This window comes from Thyridium curvatum (genome assembly GCF_004353045.1).
Source record: "Thyridium curvatum strain D216 chromosome Unknown NODE_52_length_296666_cov_86.205578, whole genome shotgun sequence".
Classification (NCBI taxonomy): domain Eukaryota; kingdom Fungi; phylum Ascomycota; class Sordariomycetes; order Thyridiales; family Thyridiaceae; genus Thyridium; species Thyridium curvatum.
In genome coordinates, this window is record NW_022156807.1 from 74,843 (window position 1) to 99,323 (window position 24,481).

Genomic DNA, 24,481 nt, shown 5'->3' on the forward strand with positions numbered 1-24,481 from the left:
TCTCTCTGGCTGGCCACCCGCCTGCACTTTGTCTCCGAGAAGTCAGCCCCCAAATGCCAACGACACGAAACCGCTTGATACCCGCCTATCGGCCTTTGTTGTTGTTGTTCGGGCCAGACTGCGTGCTACGTGTGACCGACTCTCCAGCGGTCTCACACCCCCCGAGGTTGGTCCATTTCTCTCCTGTAGGAACAAGACACGACGGAGTCTCTACTCTGCTTGCGTGACACAGAGCAGTCTTGCATCGACTTCCGTCATCCAACGGCTTTTCTCCAGCGAGCCGAGACGTACACGCAGTCAGTCATGCAACGAAACACGACAACCCGGATAGCGGGAGTCTGCATGGGAGCATGGAAAATCGCGGATAAGAGCCCTGCGCTCTGGCTGTGGACTTGCCCTAGCTTTGGACTTTAACTACCTACTAGGTATGTCATGGACACGGTAGATGCGCTGTAAATGGTCACAAGGTGCCCGCGTGGCGGCCTCTCCGCTGTGCGCCCCCCCTTCCCCCCCACTAAGATTCAGGCACCGCTCGCACTAGAGACAACCACTCGTTGGGGCCGCCGAATGACACATGCTGCTGGGGCTACCTTGGCTTTTTTGCCTTTTTCTCTCATAGACCTCAAGACACACGTCGAGGCTTGACCGGGGATTACGACATGAATGTGAACATATAAAGGGATTCCCGTTCTCTTAGATATTTCGTTCTTCGGTGCCTCGACTCTTTCCCCTTTTCTCTTGTTGGGATCTCTGTCCATTGCTTCACTCATTCTCACTACCTATAGACCATACAGGTTACATCTTGTAGGCTTCTTCTTCTCTTCTTATACAACACGAGATATAAGACGGGCTCGCGCTCAGAGATTGTCACCGCTCATTCCTACGTCAACGTCACTTAAACGGGGTGTCTTTAGATCCTCGAGAGCTCCAAGACACTTGTAAGAGTGCACACACACACACTCTCTTTCTCTCTCTCTCTTCCTAGGCCATATTCTAGAACGTAGAGACGACACACACAAAAGAATAGCACAAACCACACCGGGCCGCAACCATGGAATCCGGCGGCGCATCCCCGATCCCCACGCTGCCCGCCTCGCGGAACAGCACGCCCGCCTCCTCCAACCTCAACCCCAACGCCGTCCCGCGCACCAAGATCTGCGTCTTCTGCGGCTCCTCCCCGGGCCACAACCCGGCGCACGTCCAGACGGCGCGGCAGCTCGCCAAGGTCATGGCCGACAACAACATCGCCCTGGGTATGTAAAATTCCCGCCCTCCTCCCCTCCCTTTACCCTTCGCCTTTCCCTTCCCCGCTACAAGATATATGGCCTGCCGCGGTATGCTAACGCATCTTTCCCAAGTCTACGGCGGCGGCACAGTAGGCCTCATGGGCGAAGTCGCCAAGACCCTCGTCGCCCTGTCCGGCCCGGACGCCGTCCACGGCATCATCCCCGAGGCCCTGGTGCGGTACGAGCGCGACCCAGAGTTCACGTCGACGTCGGCCTCGGCAACATGCCCCAAGGACAGCAACGGCGACGGCGCCGTCCTCGCCGTGCCCGAGGAGCGCATGTACGGCCGCACGACCGTCGTGCGCGACATGCACTCGCGCAAGCAGATGATGGCCCAGGAGGTCCTGGCCGGCGGGCCGGGCAGCGGCTTCGTCGCCCTGAGCGGCGGCTACGGCACCATGGAGGAGCTGCTCGAGATCGTGACGTGGAACCAGCTCGGGATCCACAACCGCGGCATCGTCGTCCTCAACGTCGCCGGCTTCTACGACGGCGTCCTCAACTGGATCCGCCAGAGCGTCCGCGAGGGCTTCATCCGCGCCGGCAACGCCGACATCCTCGTCGAGGCCACGACGGCCGAGGACGCCGTCCAGGCCCTGCGCGACTACAAGGTGCCCACGTCGGTGCTCAAGCTGGCCTGGGGCAAGGAGTAAGGGGGAAAAAAGGCTTGCATTCAAGGGTCGCCCATATCTAGAATCCCCATTTCCTAGTTGTATCACTAGTAATATTACAGTGCCCTCGCATCTTCTTCTCTTCGCTACTCTGTCTCTCTATCCGTCTAGTCAAGGCCGTAGGAGATTCTTTACCCATGGGAGAGCGCCGCCAGTCTCTATCGTGAGCTCGCGATGTTGCACACCCCCCCCTCCCTTCGTAGACGTCAGCCGTATGTATCATCCATCAGCAGCCCACCAGGCGCTCTGACAACCTCGACTACTCTAGCTGTCCACCTCCATGCCCTCCTCCGCCGTCTCCGCGCCGCCGCTGCCCTCCTTGTCATCGGCCACGCTGTCTATCCAGTCCTTAACGTCCTGACCGTCGTGCACCTTGAAGGGCTGGACCTGCTTCTTCTTGCCGTCGGCGCCGGGCACGAGGCCCACGACGCCGACGCTCGTGTTCTCGATCGTCAGCTCGCGGTCCTGGACGAGGCTCTCCTTGAGGGCGCGCAGGCCGTGGCGGATGAGCTCCTCGCGGTCGCAGTCGGCAAACTTGTCGATGTTGCGCTCGAGGTAGGTGCGGGCCATCTGGGAGCGCGCGCCGATGGCGAAGGCGACCATCTCCTCGGTCATGCCCGACGGCTGGAACTCGAACAGGTGGGGGCCGCGCTCGTCGACGCCCGCGACGAGCAGGCCGACGCCGTAGGGCCGCTTGCCGTAGTGCTGCGTGTTGATCTGGGCCTTCTCGCCGATCAGGTCGACGAGGGTGCGGACGGGCATGGAGCGGCCGTAGGTGAGGCGGTGGCCCAGGCACTGCTGCTTCATGAAGTTGGACAGGACGCGCGCGTCCGAGGTGAGGCCCGCGATGGCGATGCCGGCGTGCTCGTCGACGGGGAACAGCTTCTTTTGGTATGATGATAGTTCTTCGGCATTGCGCTGTTGCAAAGAGTTGCAAAGGTTCCCGAGGTCAGTCGGGATTCGATCTCCTTGTATTGTGACATATGGTGTGGACGTGTGGACGGATGAGCTTTCTTCTTACCTTGATCGCTGCCAGAACGGCGTGTGTCTTGCTGGCGATGCCCACCACTACTGAACCCTGCTTGACTGCCTCCGCCGCATACTCGACCTGGAATATCCGGCCTTGGGGTGAGCTGCGCGCCTGTTAGCAGATGCGGATCGAAGGATGGGGGACCGACGGTCGAGGGGGTGCGAATGCTCACAATGTGACGGAATCGTTATCGTAGTTGTTCCTGAACATGTTGGCGGTAACGAGCCTTGTTCAAGACGTGTCGGGCGGGATGCTCAGTTCGTGCAGGTAGAGGGTAGGGAGGAGTGTATTTCAGACGTCGGACTGCTGCGCTTCCAGGGAGATGAGTTGAAACTGGGATGGAGAAAGTGGTGATTCTTGGTCGATGTGAACCGATTTGCTGGACAAGACCATGGATCTCTCAGAAAGGCACGTAAGGTCGTCGGCGTAGGCAGCTCTAAGCTTCGTACCTGCCGCGCTAAAAGAGGCCCCAGCTCGAGGAAATCCACCAGACAGACTGGGTGGGAAAAAAAAGGTACGTACCTATCGCTTTGGTGAGCTTACCAAAAAGCCGCCCAAAAGAAGCGCCGGAATCCGACCCAGCGCATCGAGTTGAGGCTGGGGAGCGCCAGAGGGAGCGCACTGACCACCCCAGGCTTTGGTTGGCCCACTGCCCAGCAGCCATCCATGCTGTCACTTGCGCCGGAGACTGCCTCACGGCTGACGACAATCCCACTACTTGTAGGTACGCCCGCCGCCAACCTCATTAGCTGCAACTTTGAAGCTCTCACCACCGCCAAAGAGTCGATCACCAAACAGCCGCAAAACCGATCCAGCCTCCACACAACAACTGCATCCTGCCCTGCCAGGCTCCCCGACCCTTCCAAACTTCCCAGCGCAGCAGCAGCACCCACGCTTTCGATCTTCCATCCTCCCCGCCCACCACCACCACCACCACCACCGCCGCCGCCGCCGCCACCCGGGTGACACCGGCCGCCCGCAACCCGCCCGCCATGCCCGGCATCAAGACCATCATCGCCCTCTCCTTCGTCCTCGCCGTCGGCTTCCTCCTCGTCATCCTCTCGTGCGCGCTATGGAAGGTCTACTACCCGCTGCTCGTCGTGGCGACCTACGTGATCGCCCCGCTGCCCAACTGGATCTGCAGCCGCGTCTCCAACCCGGACGACTTTGTCGAGAGCGGCTCCAGCTCCGCCGTCCTCGACCTGGGGCGCTTCCTGACGGGCTTCTTTGTCGTCATGGGCATTGGTGAGTTCTCTCTCTTCTTTGCTGGGTGCATGTCATGTGCACGGCAGCTCCGGTTGGCTAACATCGTATTCCCTCTTTAGCGCTGCCCATCGTCCTTGCACACTCCAACCTCATCCAGATCGGCGCCATGGTCATGTCCGTCGTGGGCGGTCTCCTCATCTACGGCACCATCATTAGCTTTGGCATGTTCTTCCAGGAGGACCAGGAGTTCTAGGCGTGATAAACCGGCCGGGCGAGGGTGATAGGTCGCATGGGGTGTTAGGGAATGAGCTGAAAGCAAGGCGGTGGAACTACGAGGAGTCGATATCCTGCAGTGAGAATTGAATGGGGAGACATCGGGAAAGCCTGTCTTGTATGATTTCGCAAAGGTCTGTCTGTATACCAGCGTGGCATCGGCATTGTTTTGGGAACTGGTCTCTTCACCGTCTGGACCAGGCCCATATATACATATCTCGTTTTTGAAAGGCTGAGAATCACATCTTTTATTCATATCGTCTATGTGTCAAGTTATTGTGTGCCTGCATGGGTTCGGGACAGCTCCGTTGAGTAATTTCCATTTCCAAGACGCCGCGCTTTGCCGCCAGGCTACGTTGAAGTAAAAAAACCTGGATGATTTTCCGAAAAAAAGTCAAAATTCAGGAGAAGATGCTCAGCGGCCCCCCGAGCTTGGTAAACATCTCCTCCCTCTCCCCCTCGGGCGTGCTGAGGATCGTCACGGCGCCGCCCGCGCCGACGCGCCACACCTCCTTGCCCTCGTCGTCGCCCTCGTCGTCCCACCGGAACATGCTCCGGATGGTCACGCTCCAGTCCCCGCGGCCGGACACGCACATGTACCCGACGACGCCCGAGTACAGGCTCCGCTCCCGCCGGCCCTCGATCTCCTGCAGCAGCTCGCAGCTCCTCTTCTTGGGCGCCCCCGTCATGCTCCCGGGGGGCAGGCTCGCGGCCAGCACGTCGAGACCGGTGTGCCTCGTCGCCGCACCCTCGCCCTCGCCCTCGGCCTCGGGCTCGGGCAGCCGGCCCTCCACGACCGTGATCATGGTGAACACGCTCTGGTACTCCTCGACGACGAGCAGGTGCGGCACGCAGACGTTGCCCGCGCCGCACACGCCGTGCAGGTCGTGCCGCACCAGGTCCACGATCATGAGGTTCTCCGCCTCCTCCTTGGGCACGTGCAGCAGGGCCTCGGCCTGCGCGAGCGTGGCCACCGCGCCGGACTTGCGCACCGTGCCCTTCATCGGCTTCATCGAGCAGAGGCCCGCGCGGTCGTGCTGCAGGAACCGCTCCGGCGAGCTGCTGATGAGGGTCGCCGGCCCGAGGCGGATGTACGACGCGAAGGGGGCGGGCTGCTTGGTGCGGAGGGTGCGGTAGAGGTCCCAGGAGTCGTCGGCGGCGGGTTTGGCCGCGGCCTTGGAGTTCCTGTGTGAGCCATTCGGGACTGAGGTGGGCGTTGTTGGCGAGCGGCGCCGCGGGCAGCGCGTGATGATCGTTTGGTCCGTGAGGCAGAGCTCGTACGAGTCGCCGGCGGCGATGAACTCCTGGCAAATCTTGACCTTGTCCTCGTACTCGTCCGCAGCCGGGGTCTGGATCGAGGCACCCGGGAACTTGTTCGACAGCGGTGGCAGGGGGCTTGCGGCTGCCTTCCACATCTGCGAGGCTTGCAGTCTAGCGACCGTCGACTCGATCCAATCCTGTCGCTTACCAGGGCGAGGCCGGAGCTCCTGCACGTGTAAGAGGCCCTTGACATGATCAATGACAATGCTCCTCGTGACCCAGGCCAAGCAGACATCAGGTCTCCTGTGACCCCTGTGCTGCTCAGCAAGGCGGACGCCAATGCCCGCCAGACCCTGCTCGTACGTAATGTAGCCCATGAAGCCCCCAAGGAAGGGCAAGTCGGGCAGATCCGGCCCGGAGATTCGACGGGCTTCGTGAAACTCGGCCAGCAACTGCCATATACTCCCTCCCACCGGCAGCCCGACCCTCTCCATGGCGCCGGGGGAGTAAAAGGCAGACTCTGAGGGGACCCTCACGTCGGCAAAGCTCTCTCCGGTATGGTACTCGACCCTCAGCGCGTCCGACACGTCCATAGCGATGACGCTGTACTTCCCGCGCACGTCGACCCCAGCCGTCAGGGGCACGGACGCGTTCGACGAGTCTAGGATGACATGCTCGCTCTGGTCCCGGTCCGCACCCAGCAGAATCTCCACCACGTCCGGCGCCTGCAAATGCCCAGGGAGGTCGACAGCCCGGGAGGAGAACTCGCAGTCCCGGCCGGCCTCCCGCCACGCGCCGCTGCGCAGGCCATGGCCCCCATCGTGGTGGTGATCTCCACCTGCGTAGTCCTCGTGCCACTGCCCAGACACTCTGGACAGCAAGCTGGGCCACGTCGCGTTCCTCGCAAGTAGATGCTCGCTGCTACTGCCCGCGGCGACAACACGCCTGCCGCGCTCCCGGTTCCACGCCGTCGCCTCCCGGAACCAGTTGCGCACGACCTTCTGGCCCTCGTCGTCCGTGCACACCGACTCCGGGTGGTACTGCAGGCCCCAGTACGGCCGCCGCGCGTGCCTGACCGCCATCAGGATCCGCTCCGCCGCAGCAGCATCCTTCTCACATCCACCGCCGCCGTCCCTCTCCTCCTCGACCCACGCCAGCGGCACCAGGGCCGGACACCCCGGCAGAGGCGCCCACCTGCGCGCTTTCCAGTCGGCCTGCGAGAGCCCGTCCTGGCCCACGTCCGCGCACAGGCTGTGGTACAGCGTCGCCTTGAAGTCGCCCACCCCGGCAAAGATGTCGCCATCCCCATTCCCATTCCCGTTCCCGGCGCCCGCAGCAGTCCCGTCCGTCACCGCCACCCCGCAGTGGTCCACCCTCCGGACCATGCCGTGCAGGCCCCGGCGCAGCCTCCGTATCGCCCCGCCGCACGACGCAACGAGGCTCTGGAACCCCAGGCAGATGCCCAGCACGGGCAGCACGTCCGCCTCGGCCAGGTCCCAGACGCGCCGCATCAGCCCGACATCCTCGTCGTTGTCCGGCGAGCCCGGCCCCGGGCCGCAGACGACGGCATCGTAGTGGCCCAGTTCCCGGCGCAGGTCCTCGGCGAAGGTGGGCGACGCCGGGTTCAGCAGCGGGCTGTCGATGGGCAGGACGAACACGTCCACGCCGTCCCCCAGCTCCGTCGCCAGCAGCGACGTGATGTTGTTGGAGAAGGAGTCGTAGGCGTCGAGGAAGAGGATCCGCCGCCTCGGCACCATGGTCACTTTTCTGGACCCAACTGCCGACCCGATGTACCGGCAGTTTTACCCTCGATGCACGACAGGGAGCAGAGCCAATCCCATAACACCGATTCTCGTCTGGGCGAGAGAAAGAGGAACAAAAGCCCCCCTTAGGCTCTTTTTTCTTAAGTGATCCCCTCGAGATCCTGTGCTCAATGCGCCCTTATAAAAAGGCGTAAATGACGTGGAATGGACTGAACGTTGAGAGGAAATGTTCCGAAAATTTTGTCGGTGACTTACGGCAGTACTCGGGTCCTAAACCAGCGGTCTGTCTTGTATCTCTCCCGCAAAAAGCATGTGGAAACCTCGACGCCAGAAGTTCACTACTCCATAAACAGCCAGTGAGGTGTCTCACTAAAAGAGAGAAAAAAAAAAACACCGTCCCGAACCGATGGTGTGTATGGTAATATTATGTGGATTTGCAAGCAAGAATGGTCGGCTATCGCCGGGTCATTTCGTAATACAATGCTATGCTTCTCAGGACGCGTAGTAGTTCTACGCGTGTCACTCCCGGTCCCTGGCCATCAAAAGACAAGGCTGTCTAGTGTGCCACACCCGCCTCTCCCTTGCTCCCAGCGCCGCGTCCATCATCGTCTCCGTCTCGGACCGCGGGCGCGTAGATTGCCTCCTCTTCTCCTCCGCCTCTGTCCGGGGTATCCAGAGCCGCGTCTCCTCCACCGACGCCGTGATCTCGAACTCGCCTCTGCACAAGACTGTCATCCCGATAGTGACGTCCGTGCTGCTCTTGGCCTCGAGCAGAGGCAAGCTCTGCTGCACGATCCCGTTCCATGCGATCTTGCGTGTGAAGTCGAGCGCAACATTGAGGGGCCGGTGGCAGAGCGCCGGTATGAGCCGCACGGTCGGGTAGATAGGTTGCTCCGTCCGGTTCGTAATGTGCACCTTGACTTGTGTGAACTCGTCCACGTAGGCGACGCTCTTGCCCGAGGGGTCCTGTGTCGGGCTATCGCCGACAGAGATATCGATGCCGACTTCGTCAATCTTGATGGCCTCAATCATCGGCGCTGTCAACCTCATGCTCCTGAGCTCGACGCTTCCGGTCCTGCTCGCGCCGGACGTCGTCTTCCAGGTCCCCTTGAGACTGTCCAAGATCTTCTCTCGGTACCAGAAGGACTCCCGGTTCGCCCGTTCCATGTCCGGCGAGATCTTGCCAGTGCTGACCACGAACTGCCGTTGCCGCGAAGGGTTCAGCGCCGGGATGGGAGCATGCGGATCCTCCAGGTAGATCCGTTTCAGGGGCACCATGACTCGACTAGAGTTACCTGGGAGGATATGCTCCTCGACCAGTGCCCCGTCATCGCCTTCGAGCTGAACATGCATGTTACTAGGCCACGCGTTGCGCAGGTCGAGCAGCAAAAGACAGTAATCTTCGGCAGTGAAGTCCTTGCTCTGCCCGTCTTTGTACCCACCGCGAGCCCACAGCGGTCGCGGGATGCTGCCGTGCAGGGGTAAAATGTCCATCCTTGCGACTTCCACGCTTGCGTTCACAGTTATGGTGAGCTGCAGCGACACCTGGCGCGTGTAGAATTTGGCCGTCGAGAGCTCGTCCGGTGACATGCCCAGGTAGGCGTAGTCAACCTGTATCACACCATTCGTGAGCCCAGGCTTGCCCAGGATCTCAAACTCAAAGGTGGCGGTCTCCCCAGGGCCGATAAAGCGTTTTCTCTCCTTGCCTTTGCGGATACGCAGAGCCTGCTTCTTGGCCAAGATGAGCTCGTACTCGTATAGCTCGGCTGGCGTGGCGTCGCGCTTTGCCAGGGCCGTCTGCAATGGTTCCTGGGTTGAGTCCCGGAAGGAAAAGAGAAGGAAATCAGCGGGTGTAGTCTCGGACAGGTTCTCCAGTGTGACAGAGAAGAGCTGCCGCTCGCCCTCCAGGATCATAACCGAAGACTGAGCGAGGGTGGTAGACTTGACCACTACAGTAGGCTGCTCGGCGATAACGTTCAAGCTCAGGTGCTCAGTCTTGAGTGGCAACCCCTCGGCCGAGGCAGGAGCAGAGAGCTCTCGATCGAGAGAAGCCAGGCCGATCGCCTTGATTTTGGTCGACTTCTCGGGGGCCCACGCTTGGGGGAAGATGGGAAACCGCCGCTCTCGACAGCCACGTATCTTGACAATGGCTCCCGTGATGTGCAGAGACCCCGCCGCCTTTGGCGTCCCGGAGATCTTAAGGAGCTGGGTGCGGTATGCGCCAATAGTCGTGCTCTCAATTGCCGACTCGAACTCGACACCCTCCGTACACAGTCGCACGCTCTCAACATCCACCTCGACCTCAAAGGGATTCTGCAAGGTGAGCTTGAACACTGCAGCCTCCTCGGCAACCAGGGTCTGGCTCTGGGCAGCTCTACTCGGCTGCTTCAAGAAAGGGTTGTGGATGAAGGGGTCGACATCCTGCGAGGTTCGTGCAGTTGACGCCCCTGCCAGCTCGCTCTTCTTGTGCTCCACTGGCGTGCGCACGGCAGGGAGAGGCTCGAGTTTGACACCCCTCAGGAGGAACTCATCCCAGTACTCTGCAGTCAGGTGGCCAAGGCCGAGCCTCTTGGACAGGTTAGACGTCTTGGATATGTTTGTGGCCAGCCGGACCTGCTCGTCCCTGGTGATGGCCGGCGAGGCATCTTCTCGGCGCGGTCCCGGAGCGACTCCACTGCCTGCGGTTCTCAGCAAATCGCTTGAGAACTTCAGCACCCCTTGGAAGTCGGGGAGAGCCTCGGAGAAGTTGATGCAGGCGCGGAGGATGTTGAGCTTGACGCTCCGCATACCGAACGCTCTTGCAATCGACTGCCTCTGTATCCTCGTGATGGCTGATGCATCGGAATCGTCATCAGTTACCGCCCCAGAGTCGAATTCGATGACTCCATAGGTCTTCAGCAGAAGCCCGAGGAATGCGTCCATGCCCTGCTCAGTATCGCCCTCCCCGAGCTGCAATGCAACTGAGCCACTCCCGCCCCCTCCCGCGCCTAGGTTGTTCAGTGAGACAAGACCTGCGGCAGGATGAATACCGACTTCAGCTGCACCTCTAGTCCGTGCTTCTGCCAGCCCCCCTATCAAGATAGATACAAGCTCGCGGACAACCATGGCCTTCTTCCTCTGGAAGCCAAGGACGTTGAGAACCGAGGCAATACCGCTCAATATGACGATACGATCGACGGTAGTCAGTAGTTCGGTGGCCGAAATGGGGAATGCCTTGAAGAGCATATTCACGATACTAGTCCGTGGTGGAACTACCGTCACTCGCGGTGAGCTCGTCAGCTGCTTGGCCGGGTACTGGCCAAGTACGACCATCTTGAGAAAGTCATCGCCCAATTTCCCATCGGCCAGGTGGAGTGCCGACAGGATCTTGCAAAACCTGATGGTCGTCTCTGCCAATGGCAGGGGCGGCAGATGCTCTGCAGATATCCTAGAGTACAGAGCCAGATTGCGCTCGAGAAGGTCGGGCAGGATTAGTTGCAAGTTGCGAAGCCACTTGGGTTGCTCCGGGTCCATCTTCTCTGCCTCTTGCAGCTGCGTCGCGGATGTTGTGGGCTTGTCTGCCGGAGGGAGACAGATGCTCGGGATTGTGAACTCGATGCCCTTCCAACCCAGTAAGAGCAGACAAATGACGATCAGCTCGAGAGCCTTGCCGTGCCAGAGATGGTCATTGATAGACTTGGCAACGGCGGCTCCCTCAATGAGCTCCTTCAGGGCGTCGGTCCATCGTCCTGCTTGCAGGTAGAGGGAGCCCATGACAATCAGCACTCTCCCTTTGCCCTTGTTCCTCCATCTTTCGTTGAGGCCGCCTGGCCCAAACCCCTGCACCGTGACTCGGTCCTGACTTTGCGTCCTGAAGCCGTCGTCGGCCATTGGACGGTGTGGCACGCCGTGGTCTGGGCTCGACGGCTCCGTGTGAGTCCCATTGGTCATGTCGTCAAATGTCGTCGGCGGGTTAGAGAGACCGCTCTTCACCGGGGTGGAAGGCCTGCCCGGCGACGAGTTAGTTGAACCGAACGGCGCGCCCTTGGGAGGCACAGGCATCGACATGCGATGGTCTGCCACTCCGCTCGCCGAGCTGGACCGGGTATTCGTCGGAAGGCTGTGTTGCGAGTTGCGCCGCGACAACCCTGCATCGTCACCCTGCCACGACTTTCCGTTCATATGGCGAGCTGACGAGGACTGCCCCGGCGACTCGATATAGGACATCGCCTCGAAGGACTTTGCGGCCCCGGTCATCTCGGCCAACAAAAGCGACGATATATTGCAGACCAGGGTCTTCATGGTCGTCCTCTTGCACTTCTCCGGTGGAGGAATAGTGGCAAGGCCCTCCGGTATATGTATCGGGCTGTCCTCGGGAGCTTCATAGTCGAATATCACGAGCTGGTGCACCAGCACTTTGGGGTATGCATCCCGCAGGTCTTCGAGATCCTGTTCGAGGTTGCGTATGTTTCGTTCCTCTGGCGACCGCCCTCCGCCTGAATGCCTCTTGCTGAAGACCGAGCTCCCTAGCTCTGTGCCGTCTGCTACCGCGATCACAACGAGGGGTTCCCTATAGTGATCAAAGGGCGAAAGCGCGAGATGTGAGGGCGGAGGCAGGTGGGTCACGAGCTCGTAGAATATCGCGCCGTCCGGGAAGGCCAAGGGCGAGAACATGTCTGCAAACGAGTCGTCAGCGTTCCTGTACCGTACAGAGTCATCGCGGGGATGCATACTCCGGTTCGGCCGCCCGTCGGGCGTGATGTCGCAGAGGTGCACGACATGTTCGCTGTTGAACCTCTCGACGAAAGAGGCGAAGCGCGGGCGCTTGATGCGGCCGACTGGGAGGACGAGTGCCTTGACCCTCGCCGGGGCGATGGGTAGGAGAGGGTCTGCACTCATATTTGTATGCGAGCAAGCATTCCGTCCGGGGTTGCGTGGCTCATGCGAAAGATCGCATTGTACAAGTAGACGGTGAAGGCAAGGGAGAGGTGGGTATCGTATTAGGGGCAACGCTGGATCTTGTTGACCGCGATAACAAATAGCAGACTTTGACGGCTCGCAGGAGACCCTAGAAGCTTGCAATGGTGCCTTTCCTGGTAGGTATCCTCGAATCGCAGGTTGGGTCCTGATAAAGGTCGTTCGTCTTGCCTCGCCGTAGCTTGTTTGTTGCTTGTTGGCGTTTCGACAGGTCGAGAATGCGACAGATGGATGATAGCCTTCCCTGTCCGAGAGGTACCTGCAAGACAAGGGGCAGCTCTTGGATGGCCCGAGCGCTAAGCCAGTTCGTTTCAGGCGGGCGATCCCATTTGTGGCGGTCGGCAACAGTGGGGTGTCGTCCCAAAAGGGCACCTGGGCAGCTTCGTAGCGGGGTGGGCTTGCTGAACAGTTCTCAAAGAATTGAACCTGAACTACCTAGGTACCTAGTACTAAATCCATCGACCATTCGATTCATGGATTCATGTGAAGCTCCAGGCGACCTCTGGAGTGATAGAGAGGGAACGAGAAGTGTCTGGCCTAGGGCAGTTGTATCGAGTATACGTGCTCTAGTTACTCGAAGACTTGGATCCTAGACCAGAATATTGGCTACATTCTAACTAAGTCTTGCTACCAGGACTGGCTGTCTGTATTCGCTCCAAAATCAGCAGTATATAGGAAACCCTCATCATTCATCAGTCTCTATCCAACCCTCAGTGTGTGTGTGCCTCAGCCGGACGCAGACCCAGCCCTGTCTCCACCAGCACCAGCAGCCGCCACGCTGCCGGCCTTGGGAGCATCCTCGTCCTCCAGCGGCTCGGGCTTGACGACGTCGCTCGGGAAGATGTCCACGGCCAGGCTCGCCTCGACAAAGTCCTCGAGCTCCTCCGTCACCGTCTTGAGCTTCTCCTTGACGGCGACGCTGCCCTCGAAGCCGACGATGTGACGCGCGGGCGGGTTCTCGTGGCCGCCGATGGCCGTCAGCGCGTGCACCGTCTCCATGACGAGCTTGTCCACGGCCTGCGCCGGCAGCCGCGGGTAGCGCGCGATGATGCGGTCGGCCTGGGCCTCCGGGTCGGGCACGCTCGTGTCGGCGTGGGCGTTGAGCACGTGCGCGTAGATGTCGCGGATGTTGGGCGCCGGGTTGATCTCGCCGTCGTAGTAGGGCAGCTGCGGCGCGATGACGATCTTGTGCGTCAGGCTCTGCACCTCCTTGCTCGGCTGCACGATCGTCACCTTGATGTTAAAAGGCGCGATCTCGTACGCCAGCGAGTCGCAGAAGCCCTCGAGCGCCCACGTCGCCGCCGTGTACATGGGCATCCCCGGCGTGCCGATGTGGCCCCCGATGCTGGTCAGCGCCATGACGTGGCCCGTGTGCTGGGCGCGCAGCTGCGGCAGCGCCGCCTTGATGAAGTTGACCTGCGAGAAGAAGATGGTCTCGAACTGGTCCCGCACCAGGTTGGACGTGGCCGGCGTCGTCGACAGCTCTTCCACCGTGCCGATGACCGCTATGAACCGCAGAGATTGATTAGTATTCGTCAGGTCTCATAGAGCAGTTCAAAAGAAAAAGACCCCGTCCAAAGGGACCTGCCCGTCATACCTTCGTACTTGCAGCAGAGCAGGATGTCTATCCTCCCAAACACCTGCACGGCTTCGGCCACGGCCGCGCCGGCCTGCCCCATCACCCGCCCGTCGCACCGAATCCCGCGGATGCGGTCTTTCCACCCTTCTCTGTCCTTGCGGTTACTCTTGCACTCATTGATGAGCTCTCTGAACTCTGCGCTGCGATCATCGTGCTCAATCTCGTGAGGCGGCAAGCAGGCGACTACGTAGTCGCCGTGCGCCAGCAGCAGGCGTATGAGACGCACGGTCAGCGGGGACAGCGCCTGGGTCAGAAACCATGTCCTCGGCGAGTTGTGTGTTGCTAATTGACCATTGTCAGCCCGAGTTCTCATCTTCTCTCGCCCTGATAAGACCGGATCTCATGAACTTACGGAAAGAGGCAGCAGGGTTGGCATGAGCATGCCTCGAGCTCGAGGGTCCTGCGTCTGAGTTCTTGCGATCCGCCATGGTTTAGGTCAGGTGTCAGCCGAGGACAACGACTACATCTTCGTCCTAGAAGACGAAGCAACGTAGGGGCCCGGCTATAGAGGAGGTGACGAGGCTAGGGTCAGCTGAAAAATGTGCAGCTGTACGGACATCAATGGGTGTTGTTTGATGATCAAGTTGATACATGCCTCAATTGGTGTGTCTGGAACTTTAATACATTGTTCATTCGTCTTAGGCTGGTCAATTTGCCGACTCAACACTACCTGAGGTACCTAAACTTGTAGTCGCACCAAGTGCGCCGGCAGTTATAAGCGCGAAATAGCGAGTACCAGCCTCCCTAACTGATCCGTTATAGGTAACTACCTAGTTACCTGTAAGTCGATATAGCAGGCTTTTTATTATTTGATTCATCACGACCCTGCAAGGAGAAGCCAACGGCATGGCGTGGCTTATGACAGGAGTCTTATTTTGAGCCTCTATACAAATATCATTCGAAGAAGAAAGCGTTTGCAATCGGAAGCACACAATTCACAGATCATTGACACTCCATGACCATCAAATCGAGTTTGACTTTTTACTTTTTTCATTCATTTTTACGCTAATTAAGCCAACTGTGACATACAACAAGACCCATGATCCAATGCCTCGATATCAAATCGCATGAAACCAAGACCAATGCTGCATAGTCAGATCAAAAGTTGGTATCCCCCCTACCCCTCCTTTCCCTTTCTTGAGCAGCATCGACCGTCTACTGGCCGGCCTTGATCTTGTCGCGCTGGCCGTAGGCGCGGGTGGCGTAGTCGCCGCCGTGGACGATGAGGTCCTCGGGGCGGTAGTCGAACCGGCCGCTCAGGTAGCTGTCGAGGATGGCCTTGGTGCCGTCGGCGTAGCGCTTCTGCGCGTCGAGCGAGGTGCCCGACATGTGAGGGACCATGGCGTTGCCGCCGCCGTACTGGTTCTTGGCGTAGCGCAGGACGTGGTCCTTGGGCGCCGGCTGCGGGAACCAGACGTCGCCGCCGTAGCCGCGCAGGTGGCCCGTCTTGAGCGCCTCGGCCACGTCCTCCTTGACGACGATGGCGCCGCGGGCCGTGTTGACGAGCCACGAGCCGGGCTTCATCTTGGCGATCAGGTCCTTGTTGAACAGGCCGCGCGTCTTCTCGTGCAGCGGGCAGTTGATGGTGACCACGTCGCACTGCGCCAGCATCTCCTCGAGCGAGTCGACGCGGCGGCAGCCAATCTCCTTCTCCTTCTCGGGAGACAGGGGCTGGTAGTCGTAGTAGAGGAGCTCCTTGCAGTCGAAGGGCTTGAGGCGGCGCAGGACGCGCTCGCCGATGCGGCCGACGGCGACGGTGCCGACGACCTTGCCCTCGAGGTCGAACTCGTTCTTGGCGGCGCCGGCGACATCCCACTCGCCGGCCTGGATCATCTCGTGGGCGGGCACAAAGTTGCGGACGAGGACCAGGATGGTCATGACGACGTGCTCGGCGACCGAGACGACGTTGGAGCCGGTGACCTCGGCGACGGTGATACCGCCGTTGGTCTTGTTGGCGGCGTTCAGGTCGACGTGGTCAGAGCCGATACCGGCAGTGATGGCGAGCTTGAGCTTCTTGGCCTTGGCCAGGCGCTCAGCCGTCAGGTAGCCAGGGTGGAAGCTAGAGTGAGTGGCGTTGGCTGTTAGCTGTGATACACATATACAAAATGCTCCCTCATTCTCGGCTGCACGTACGGAGTGGTGATGATGACCTCGGCATCGACAAGCTCCTTGTCAAAGGTCGAGTTCTCGCCCTCCTTGTCAGAGGTGGTGACCAGGGTGTGGCCGGCATCCTCGAGCCACTTGCGGATGCCAAGCTCGTTCTCAGTCGTGCCGAGAAGCTCGGGGACCTGTCGCGAGGGAGTGTCTGGTCAGCGCCGTCGCGGAAGTCTCCAGGCAAACATCCGGGACTTGGCAAAGCCAAGAAAGCTTGGGAGAGAGATGTATGTGCGTATGTGTAAGTGTGGTGTGTGTGTGTAAGTGAAAGGAGGGAGGCAACGGTGAAATGTAACAAGGTTCCCCCGCAGGCAAACGGCGCATCGGATAATTGCCGTCCAAGCAAAGCAGCAGCGTCATCGCCAATGGGCAAGAGGTGGCGTGGCAGCGAGTTGGGATCGAGCTTCAGCTACCCACTCACACCATCCAGCTCTCCACCAAGCAGCACCTGCATGACCCCGCAAGCTCGCTCCACCCTTGGCTCTGTCCGTTGTATCCCAACGATCCCAATCCAGTAATTCGTTCTGGCTGGACGAGACGCGCAGAGTTCACGCACGGCAGAACGGAAGGGGGCATGCAGAGAGGGGAGGAGAGGAGATCGTGATCCCAGGCAGCTCTGACTGTGTGTTGTGTGTCATGTGTGTGTGTGTGATTGTGATTGTGGAGGAGTCCAAAGTGCCAGGCAGGGAAGTTGTCGTTGATCCCGCGTGAGGAGAGACGGGTGTGTTGGAGCTGCTCGACTTACATCCTGGGCATGCTTGCCACCGTCGTAGAGGACCAGAAGAACCTTGACCTGCATTGGGACTCAAATATTAGCTTTTTGGCCTCACTCGATAGCTCCCCACCATGGACTCAGCCCTAGGATATGGAGGCGCACTGTTCGCCGGCACTCCCGTAGTCTTTAGGATTGGCAGAGGAACGACGTACCATTTTGTCGGTGTTGTATCAACAACTTTTGAGGAAGATGGGTATGTATAAGTGAAAAGCAGAAGGTCTACCTGGACAAATGGTAGACAAGAAGTCTTCAGAAGAATTGGGGTATCAAGAGAGAGTTATGGAGAGAGAGGAGAGAGGAGGGAAGAAGGAGGGAGCTTTCGACAGAGCAGGCGGGAGGTGTCTTCAGTTATTTATCTTCAAGCTCAACTACTAGGACCAAGAACGGGGTAGCGGCGGCGGACCTTGGAGAGGGAATCGGCAGAGAGGGCAGAGACAAATCGCAGAATGGGCGTGGCCCTAGGGAAGAAAGGAGGAGACAGGTCCATTAAAGTTGACATAACACAACAGCTGCCGCTCATCTACGGAGCACCTATCCAGTGGTAGCTTGATGCTTGGCTCCAGCGTAGATCCAGGAGCTACGACTGATGAAGCAAAGGATGGGAAGGGAAACGGGACCCAGCACGACCGTCTTGCAAACCCGCATCCTCTCCGAAGCACCAACGGCTGGAACACTTGAGCAGCGCTTGTTGGGAGGGGTAACTAGCGGGCCGGTTGGTTGACGACGACATGCAGTCGGACTGGACATGAGGCAGGGCGAGCCTGGGCCGGTCAGTTGCATGGCACAGGCTATTACTCCTTGCCCTTATATCGGCATGTCAGACAATGCATGCAGAAGAGCTACAACGCTCCCTTCCCACTGGTCCAGCCGCTCGGACAGGCATCGAGCTTCTTGTTCAGCCTGATGAGACCAACAGCTTCGTGTTACTACAGGAAGAATGAACGTCCCTACAAGGGAGCACAGGCCCCTCCTCATCGCCCGTCTGAGATGGCCGCAGGAGGACGCAACGGCGGAAGCGCGGGCAACCTCCTGGGCCATGCAGCTCGGTACGTGGTGGCGTGTCTCGAGGGACGCCGAGCAAACCGTCTCGAGATGCGCTTCGCTGGGCACGGAATGTAGATATTAGTCCGGTCACGGTACTTCGATTGCCCGCCGAATATGCAAGCAGCTGCACCAAAGACGGCATGTAGACGACGAAGCCCCCGTACCCACCACACCTTGCTCTCTGCGGTGATGCTCGGCGATATGGGTCCTGGAAAGAGGGGACCAGTCGTAGGTTGCAGGCTGAGGCATCTGGGGCATCTAGAACCCCTTTGGTGTGCATCAGGATCTCCATCGCCATCTTTAGCACCAGGCTTGAACCACGGACGGCATCGCGGACGTCGTTCGGAGCTCTCTCGGCGAGCGGGGCCAGGCAACATGAGGGGTAAGCTTGGGGACCCCGCTCACCCCCGACAACTACTGGCACACTGCCGTCAATATTGACACATGTGGTGGCTTTCATCTCTGGTCGGTACAACAAGCCGATGGACCATGGTCACCTTTCCGAACAGAAAGGACAGCAAGCTTGATGCGTGATGGCTTGGCTAGATCCCGAGGAGGGCGGCGGTTAAGGCACTGGCCGATCTTAGAGTTTCCATTCACGGTTTATCTCTCCGATCCGTTGCGAAGCTATTAGTCGAATCATTCTGATCAACAATGCAATGTAAGAGTAAGGTAGTAGTAGTAGAAAGACATGTCTATCAATCAGTTTCCTTTGCTTACAATGCTTCTCAACGCCAGACATGCAGCGAAAACATGAGTTGCGTTCGTCTAGAAACCAGTTCTCTACTGTATACATCAACCATGAACAAATTCAACACACTCTATGCTCTAAAGCAACGCGAAGGTCGTCTCGTCTCATCTAATCATGTCCTAGTCCAGCAAGTTGTTGGGAGGTCTTCCTCCATATTGCTGGTAAGGCGGCGGCGGAGGCTGCGGAAGCGGAGCCTGTGAGCTTCCGGGAGCAACAGCTGTTCCGTTGCTCCTGCTCCCTTTCCCGTCCCACGAAGTCGCCATGGTCATCATCCTTGGGAAATATTGCTGAACAAAAGACTCACTAACGCACACAATGTTAGCTGCAGCTTCACCGACGATGTATATGCCCGATCAAACTTACGTGTAGTAGCTGTGGTTGGCGTTATGCGTAGTCTCGATATTGTGCGCCAACTCGTGAGCCAATACAACCCACCACCACACTGTCACGTCGACCTTATCCTCCGCTTGAGGGTTGCTGGTCTGCAATTTGTCTGCATGAAGCTGCTTGAAGTAGCGCAGATTGCAGAAAATGCTACCACTCGAGTTGAAGGCGATCGTCGGACCTTTCTCGTCGTAGAATATGTGTACAGAGGACGTCGACAGGCTGTAGATATTGGCAACGTCCCTCAGGACCGTCTCAAACATGGCGATGGGTCCGATGTTGCTCGAGAGGAATTCGTGCGGTTGGATCGACAGCTCCCTAGCCACAAACACCCGCATGCCGTTGGGAGCATCGGCTGCAAATACGAGGTTGGACGCCGCTGTACTGTCACAGTATGTGGCCTGCTCCTTGACCTCGGTCGTCTTTGGCGGGGAGAAGAGACTCGACGAACCGTGGGCGCGAGTTGCCTTGACGGCATTCAGGAGGTTCTGCTGCACGACCGCTGGGGATGTTACCCGACCGTCCTCACCTGCCGGAGGCTTCCCGGTGGATGGCCCCGTGCTGGGTCCTGCTTGGCCTGTGCCTCCAGGAGGAGGAACTTCTGCCTGGTGCTTTTCGTTATGGTCATGGTCATGATCCAGACCAAACTTCTTTGAGAGTTGCGAGAAGAGGCTCCTCTTCTTTGTACTCTCAGGAGGCGGCAGAGCTTTGACGGGGCTGGATTCAGGAGAAGAGTCGTCACCGAAGGCACCAGGCATGTTGTGTTGCGGAGATTTGGCGCCTTCTCGAGACGCAGTCGCCACGGCAGTCTGCTGGTGCTCCTGCTGCCTCCACTCTCGCTCTCGCTCTTGGATCCTGCGCTGCTCATCTTCCAAAGCCTTGCGCCTCTCTTCTTCGGCAATGCGGGCTTCTTGAGCCTTCACACGCAGGATACGATCAACATTGTAACCCCTCGCTCGCAGATCCAGGAGGTCGAGTCGCAGAAAGGGCTCGAAGAAGAAATAGGCTTGCTGGTTTGGTCGGTTCAGGAGGGCGTGGCAGACTGCCTGCCCAACTTGGTACATATCGGGCCGTCCTTCGGCGGCGATGTAGAGGACGAACCCAAAGCCCTCCTTAGTACCTGCTGCAGTGCGCTTCTCGGTGTGAGACTGGCCCCTGCCTTGGAGCGATCTGCGGAGAGAAATGTTTCGCACAACTTCCACGCGAAGGTTTTTCTCAAGCCACTTTGCGTCATGCTTGATGGCGTCCTGCTTGTACTTGGCATACTCGTGCAAGAAGAGCTTTGAGCGCTCGAGAACATGCTTATGAAGCCACGAAGAGGCGTCTTGCCTGTCCACGTGGGGGCCAACGCGGATGTCCTCTTGCACTAGATGGCTGAGCACTTGCGCTCCAAGAGCCTGGTAAAAGCTTTCAAGCTTGTCGTCCTCTGGAGCCCAGAGCAACGAAGTCTTGAAGAGATTGTAACTGATGAAGTCATCAAGTATCACAATGTCCTTCGGCGCTGCGAGCTGAAATTGCCGAATCGACGTTTCGTCCTCGCCGTTGTCGGCCTCCTTGCTGCCATTCGGAGAGGGTATCTCACGACAAGCAAGAAGGAACGGCGAGCTCTTCATCTTTCTGAACAACTCTTTGTCCTTCTTCAGAGCACCCCAGTCTTCTGCCAAGAAGCGGAGGAGGTTCAGGTACCTCTCTGAGCTTTGCAGAATGCTCAACAACCTGGCTGGCTCATTGCAGGCGAGTTTTGCGATCTCTAGCTTGGTAGGCTCGAGTTTGGCTCCGCATTTCAGCAGAAACGTATTGGCGTTGGCTCCAAAGTCTACAAAGTCGAAAATGTCCCCATAAGTAGTGGAAATACCCAGGTAGACATTGACAGGCTTTGCTAGAGTGGATGTGGCCGCAGCACCCAACTTCTTCGATGTCCCTGGCGTATGTCGCACAACCGGTACGATCGATGCATCCCTGAGCTTCGCAAGCGAGTTCTCACCAACATCGCCGAGGCGTGAGGTGAAGTACTCGAAGAGAGGCGCGGCCGACTGTTGGTCTTGCGGTGGGTTGGCGATCAGCCTGTTCACACATTCCATGATGGGCGGGTCTCGAGCAACGCCAAACTTGGGCGCATGCGGGTGCAGACCCTGTGCAAGAATGTTGAAGCCAAGTATAGCGGCTCGTTCATTGGTATAGCATGCCGAGGGCGTTACGAGAGTGTCCATCTTACCCATCAATGGCAGAATGGGTTTGTTGAATCCACCGATATTGAAGGAAGCATAGCCATTGGTGTGGTGGTTGGAGATGAAGTAGGACATGCTATTCTTTCTCACTGTCGGGTCTTTGTCTGCCATCATCTCGAGGAGCTCGGCAACGGAGGGTGCTGAGCGCAAGCCCAGAGATACCAGGAAGAGGCCCTCGGGACTGCCTTTCCGGTAGCTTCCTGGAGGTCCTGGCCATTGCAGAAGAGGGAGCCCTAGGGTTCTCAGAGGCTCTTGAGGCTCAAAGAGCTCAGATACCTTGAACAGTTGAGATGTAGGCTTCGTGGACTCCATCCCCTTGGGGCCGGCCTCCGCTGGACATATTCGCGACTCCTTGAGTTTCTTCATATCAGTCGCAGGAATGTCGGCCCGTACTGAAGCAAGGTACTTGATGAGCTCAACATGGCTCCATCGTGGCCGCCCGTTTTCAGCCGAGTTAGAAGGCTGGCTCAGCAACCGAGTGAAGATCGTATCCAGATCCACGGTCTTTCGCACACCAATAGCAGACAGGAACTTTTCTTTCAGGGAGTGGTTGTCTGTCAATGTGGGCAAGTCATCGAAAAGTTTGACCGAAGGAAAGAAAGATTCTGTCGGTTTCCGCATTCCCATCTTTGTTGGAACGACCGTAATGCTCTGTAGGGATGTCGCAATTACAGATTTGTCTGATGCGTTGGTCTCGGCCCAGTTCTTGGAAAGAACCGTAAGAACTTGTTGCGCGAATGCAGGTGATTTCGTCAAATTCTGGTCGTCTGGGCATCTCGCAGCCGAGTCAATGAGAAATTTCAGCCACGGCACAATGTCAAGTTGCGACCATCCAAGGGATCCCAGATTGGATTCCTTCGCTTTGCTAGTGAACACGAAAGGAATAGTAGTCGGCGGAATAGGAAGTTGGACCGGTATCTTGTTTGTTGTCAAGTAGTTCTTGATGGTGCTTAACGCAATGATGGAGCCTTGGTCATCGCCTTCGCCCACAGTTGCTACCGCAACATCGAGGAGGGAGCGCACACTTGGAGGATCCAGATCACCTGCTGCAGCCGAGTTACTGATCCACTGGACAAAGTGCATCAGCTGTTCTTTGTTGAGAGCTTTGGCTTCAAGCTCTTGGCGAACATCATCGATGGTGATGGACTTGAGGAGGCCAAACTCCTGCAGCTTCTTGACGAATTGGCTCTCTTTCATCTCGTCGGATATCACGGGAATGCCGTCAACAAAGGTGGCCAAAGCATCAGACTTGATGCGCACCTTGGTCGTGGGAAGCACTCCCTGGCTAGAGTAGACATCAATGTATGCCTTTCGATACGCCGTCCAAAACGCTTCCTCGATGATGCGGCCCACATGGCTGCTAGGTGTAGAGTCTGAAAATGTGTAAGTGTTGAGGATATGCAGTGCCTCGGGCATGAATTTGGCCACATCGGCTGGCGTAGGCTTGGGACCCTTGCCGTTTGCGGCGACCAGAGCCCGAAGTTTGGCATCGAGATCTGCCATGTCGTTGGAGAACGCCAAGCGAGTGACGATGCCTGCAACACGAAGCATTTCGATGTTCCAGTTTCGGACCCAGCGGGCATTCAGATCAATCGCTTCCCGCTCGACAGTCGGAATGACCGATGGGGCAGAGATGTGCATGCCTGCACCGGTTGTCTGACCGGTAGGAAACCCGATAAAGACTCTGCCACCAGGCTTTCGGCTGGGCAGGACAGTCGCAAAGACATCGGCTGCTTTCGCAGTAGCAGTAGCTCTCGACGAGCTTTCCGATGCCATGGTTTCATCATACGAAGATGTCAAGATAGCCATCTTGGTCGTCTTGGGTGGTGGCTTTTTGGTAGCTCGCTCCAGCTCTTTGGCGAAGTTGCTAGCGACTTTCGTCTCAATGGTGGCAGTGGTGACGCGCAAGAAAATGCTGGAGGATGATACTACAGTTAAATCTTCAGCTATAGCTTCCTGGGCGGCCTTCTCCTCTTTTGCTGCCTTTGCCCGTGCAGTTGACTGCGCCGAGCTGGAAGTAAATCGCGAGAAAAATCCCTTGATCGCCGTCATATCGGATGAACCGAAACCATATGCTTCGCTAGCCTTGGCTGCAGCCGCTGCGACTTGAGGCTTCCATCCGATGACGCTCATGATGCCCGCATCGATCTGAGTGCTCACGCGACCAACGCCGCTTATGTTCATGAGCCCTTCTTGTGTACGGGTCTCCAAGTCCCGTGGAATGGGAACGTCTATGCTGGGGGATGTCTTTTTCTTCAAAGCCAAGAGCTTATAGTCGTCAACCCAGAACTCGATGTTCTGCAGAGCGACAAAAGTCAAGCTGGTGGCAAGAAACTGGCCAACGGAGAGCAGATTCGGCAGCGGAGTGGTGGTATTCCGGTAGTCCAGCACAAACGCGGTGTCGGAGGTAGCTTGGTCTGCTGGGATCTGCATCTTCCTGGTGAAGAGCGCATTTCCCTTCCAGTAGAAGGCCATGGCTTGGTCCCCAGAACTGACAAAGGGTTCTTCACAGTCGGCGAATACGCTGTAGAATCCAACACCGAATGCGCCGATCTTCGTCTCATCCGGGTTGCCCTCAGCGATCCTCTTGAGGCGGCCCCAGTCGGTCTGAGTGAATGGCTGCCCATCGTTCTGCACCACTAGCCTCCGGAGGGTATGATTGGCGATGGTGTGTTTGAGGAGTTCGGATCGGTTCGCGCCATGAGGAAGGGGTACCGTTGTTGAGGGAAGGGTTTCCCACCGTATCGTAACGGTTGTGGCTTGGGCGTCGGCAGCATTCTGTATGAGCTCCCGCAGCGTTGTCCATTCTCCCGAGTATCGAGCGAGCACCTTGTCAATCAGGGCTCGGGTGTCGACGGTAACTGCCTCCTCATCCTCGCTGCTCTTCAGGGCAGCCGCCCGCAGCTTTGAATAATCCATGAATGCGCGCCGGTCTCAAGACAAAGAGACGGACATGTTCCCATCTGCGTTGACAGAAGACCAGATTCCTTCAGCAGCTAAGAAGTGCCAGGTGCACTCTTTAATACTGCGGTTGCAGTGCCCTAATCTCGGTCGCGCGAGCAGA

The 24,481-nt window shown here is 58.2% G+C and overlaps 9 protein-coding genes across 9 annotated transcripts; 3 read left to right on the forward strand and 6 right to left on the reverse strand.

Moving 5' to 3' along the window:
* Positions 1-1,051: 1,051 nt before the first annotated feature.
* E0L32_008105 (uncharacterized protein) lies at positions 1,052-1,936 on the forward strand (the record flags this gene model as incomplete). The annotated part of the gene is made up of 2 exons (XM_031142923.1): positions 1,052-1,253; positions 1,359-1,936. 2 exons carry the CDS (start codon positions 1,052-1,054, stop codon positions 1,934-1,936), a joined length of 780 nt encoding a protein of 259 aa, XP_030992610.1.
* A 282-nt stretch (positions 1,937-2,218) lies between these two features.
* Positions 2,219-3,194, reverse strand: E0L32_008106 (uncharacterized protein; the record flags this gene model as incomplete). The annotated part of the gene is made up of 3 exons (XM_031142924.1): positions 2,219-2,872; positions 2,976-3,087; positions 3,157-3,194. The coding sequence occupies 3 exons, from the start codon at positions 3,192-3,194 to the stop codon at positions 2,219-2,221; spliced, it is 804 nt and encodes a 267-aa protein (XP_030992611.1).
* Positions 3,195-3,976: 782 nt separating this feature from the next.
* Positions 3,977-4,443, forward strand: E0L32_008107 (uncharacterized protein; the record flags this gene model as incomplete). The annotated part of the gene is made up of 2 exons (XM_031142925.1): positions 3,977-4,229; positions 4,310-4,443. The coding sequence occupies 2 exons, from the start codon at positions 3,977-3,979 to the stop codon at positions 4,441-4,443; spliced, it is 387 nt and encodes a 128-aa protein (XP_030992612.1).
* A 421-nt stretch (positions 4,444-4,864) lies between these two features.
* On the reverse strand, positions 4,865-6,316 carry E0L32_008108 (uncharacterized protein; the record flags this gene model as incomplete). Its single annotated transcript, XM_031142926.1, has 1 exon — positions 4,865-6,316. The coding sequence occupies one exon, from the start codon at positions 6,314-6,316 to the stop codon at positions 4,865-4,867; it is 1,452 nt and encodes a 483-aa protein (XP_030992613.1).
* A 318-nt stretch (positions 6,317-6,634) lies between these two features.
* E0L32_008109 (uncharacterized protein) lies at positions 6,635-7,615 on the forward strand (the record flags this gene model as incomplete). Its single annotated transcript, XM_031142927.1, has 1 exon — positions 6,635-7,615. The coding sequence occupies one exon, from the start codon at positions 6,635-6,637 to the stop codon at positions 7,613-7,615; it is 981 nt and encodes a 326-aa protein (XP_030992614.1).
* A 390-nt stretch (positions 7,616-8,005) lies between these two features.
* Positions 8,006-12,364, reverse strand: E0L32_008110 (uncharacterized protein; the record flags this gene model as incomplete). Its single annotated transcript, XM_031142928.1, has 1 exon — positions 8,006-12,364. The coding sequence occupies one exon, from the start codon at positions 12,362-12,364 to the stop codon at positions 8,006-8,008; it is 4,359 nt and encodes a 1,452-aa protein (XP_030992615.1).
* An 804-nt stretch (positions 12,365-13,168) lies between these two features.
* E0L32_008111 (uncharacterized protein) lies at positions 13,169-14,509 on the reverse strand (the record flags this gene model as incomplete). The annotated part of the gene is made up of 3 exons (XM_031142929.1): positions 13,169-13,947; positions 14,040-14,363; positions 14,434-14,509. The coding sequence occupies 3 exons, from the start codon at positions 14,507-14,509 to the stop codon at positions 13,169-13,171; spliced, it is 1,179 nt and encodes a 392-aa protein (XP_030992616.1).
* A 727-nt stretch (positions 14,510-15,236) lies between these two features.
* On the reverse strand, positions 15,237-17,034 carry E0L32_008112 (uncharacterized protein; the record flags this gene model as incomplete). The annotated part of the gene is made up of 3 exons (XM_031142930.1): positions 15,237-16,140; positions 16,215-16,369; positions 16,981-17,034. The coding sequence occupies 3 exons, from the start codon at positions 17,032-17,034 to the stop codon at positions 15,237-15,239; spliced, it is 1,113 nt and encodes a 370-aa protein (XP_030992617.1).
* A 1,890-nt stretch (positions 17,035-18,924) lies between these two features.
* Positions 18,925-24,336, reverse strand: E0L32_008113 (uncharacterized protein; the record flags this gene model as incomplete). The annotated part of the gene is made up of 2 exons (XM_031142932.1): positions 18,925-19,108; positions 19,169-24,336. 2 exons carry the CDS (start codon positions 24,334-24,336, stop codon positions 18,925-18,927), a joined length of 5,352 nt encoding a protein of 1,783 aa, XP_030992618.1.
* Positions 24,337-24,481: the final 145 nt, after the last annotated feature.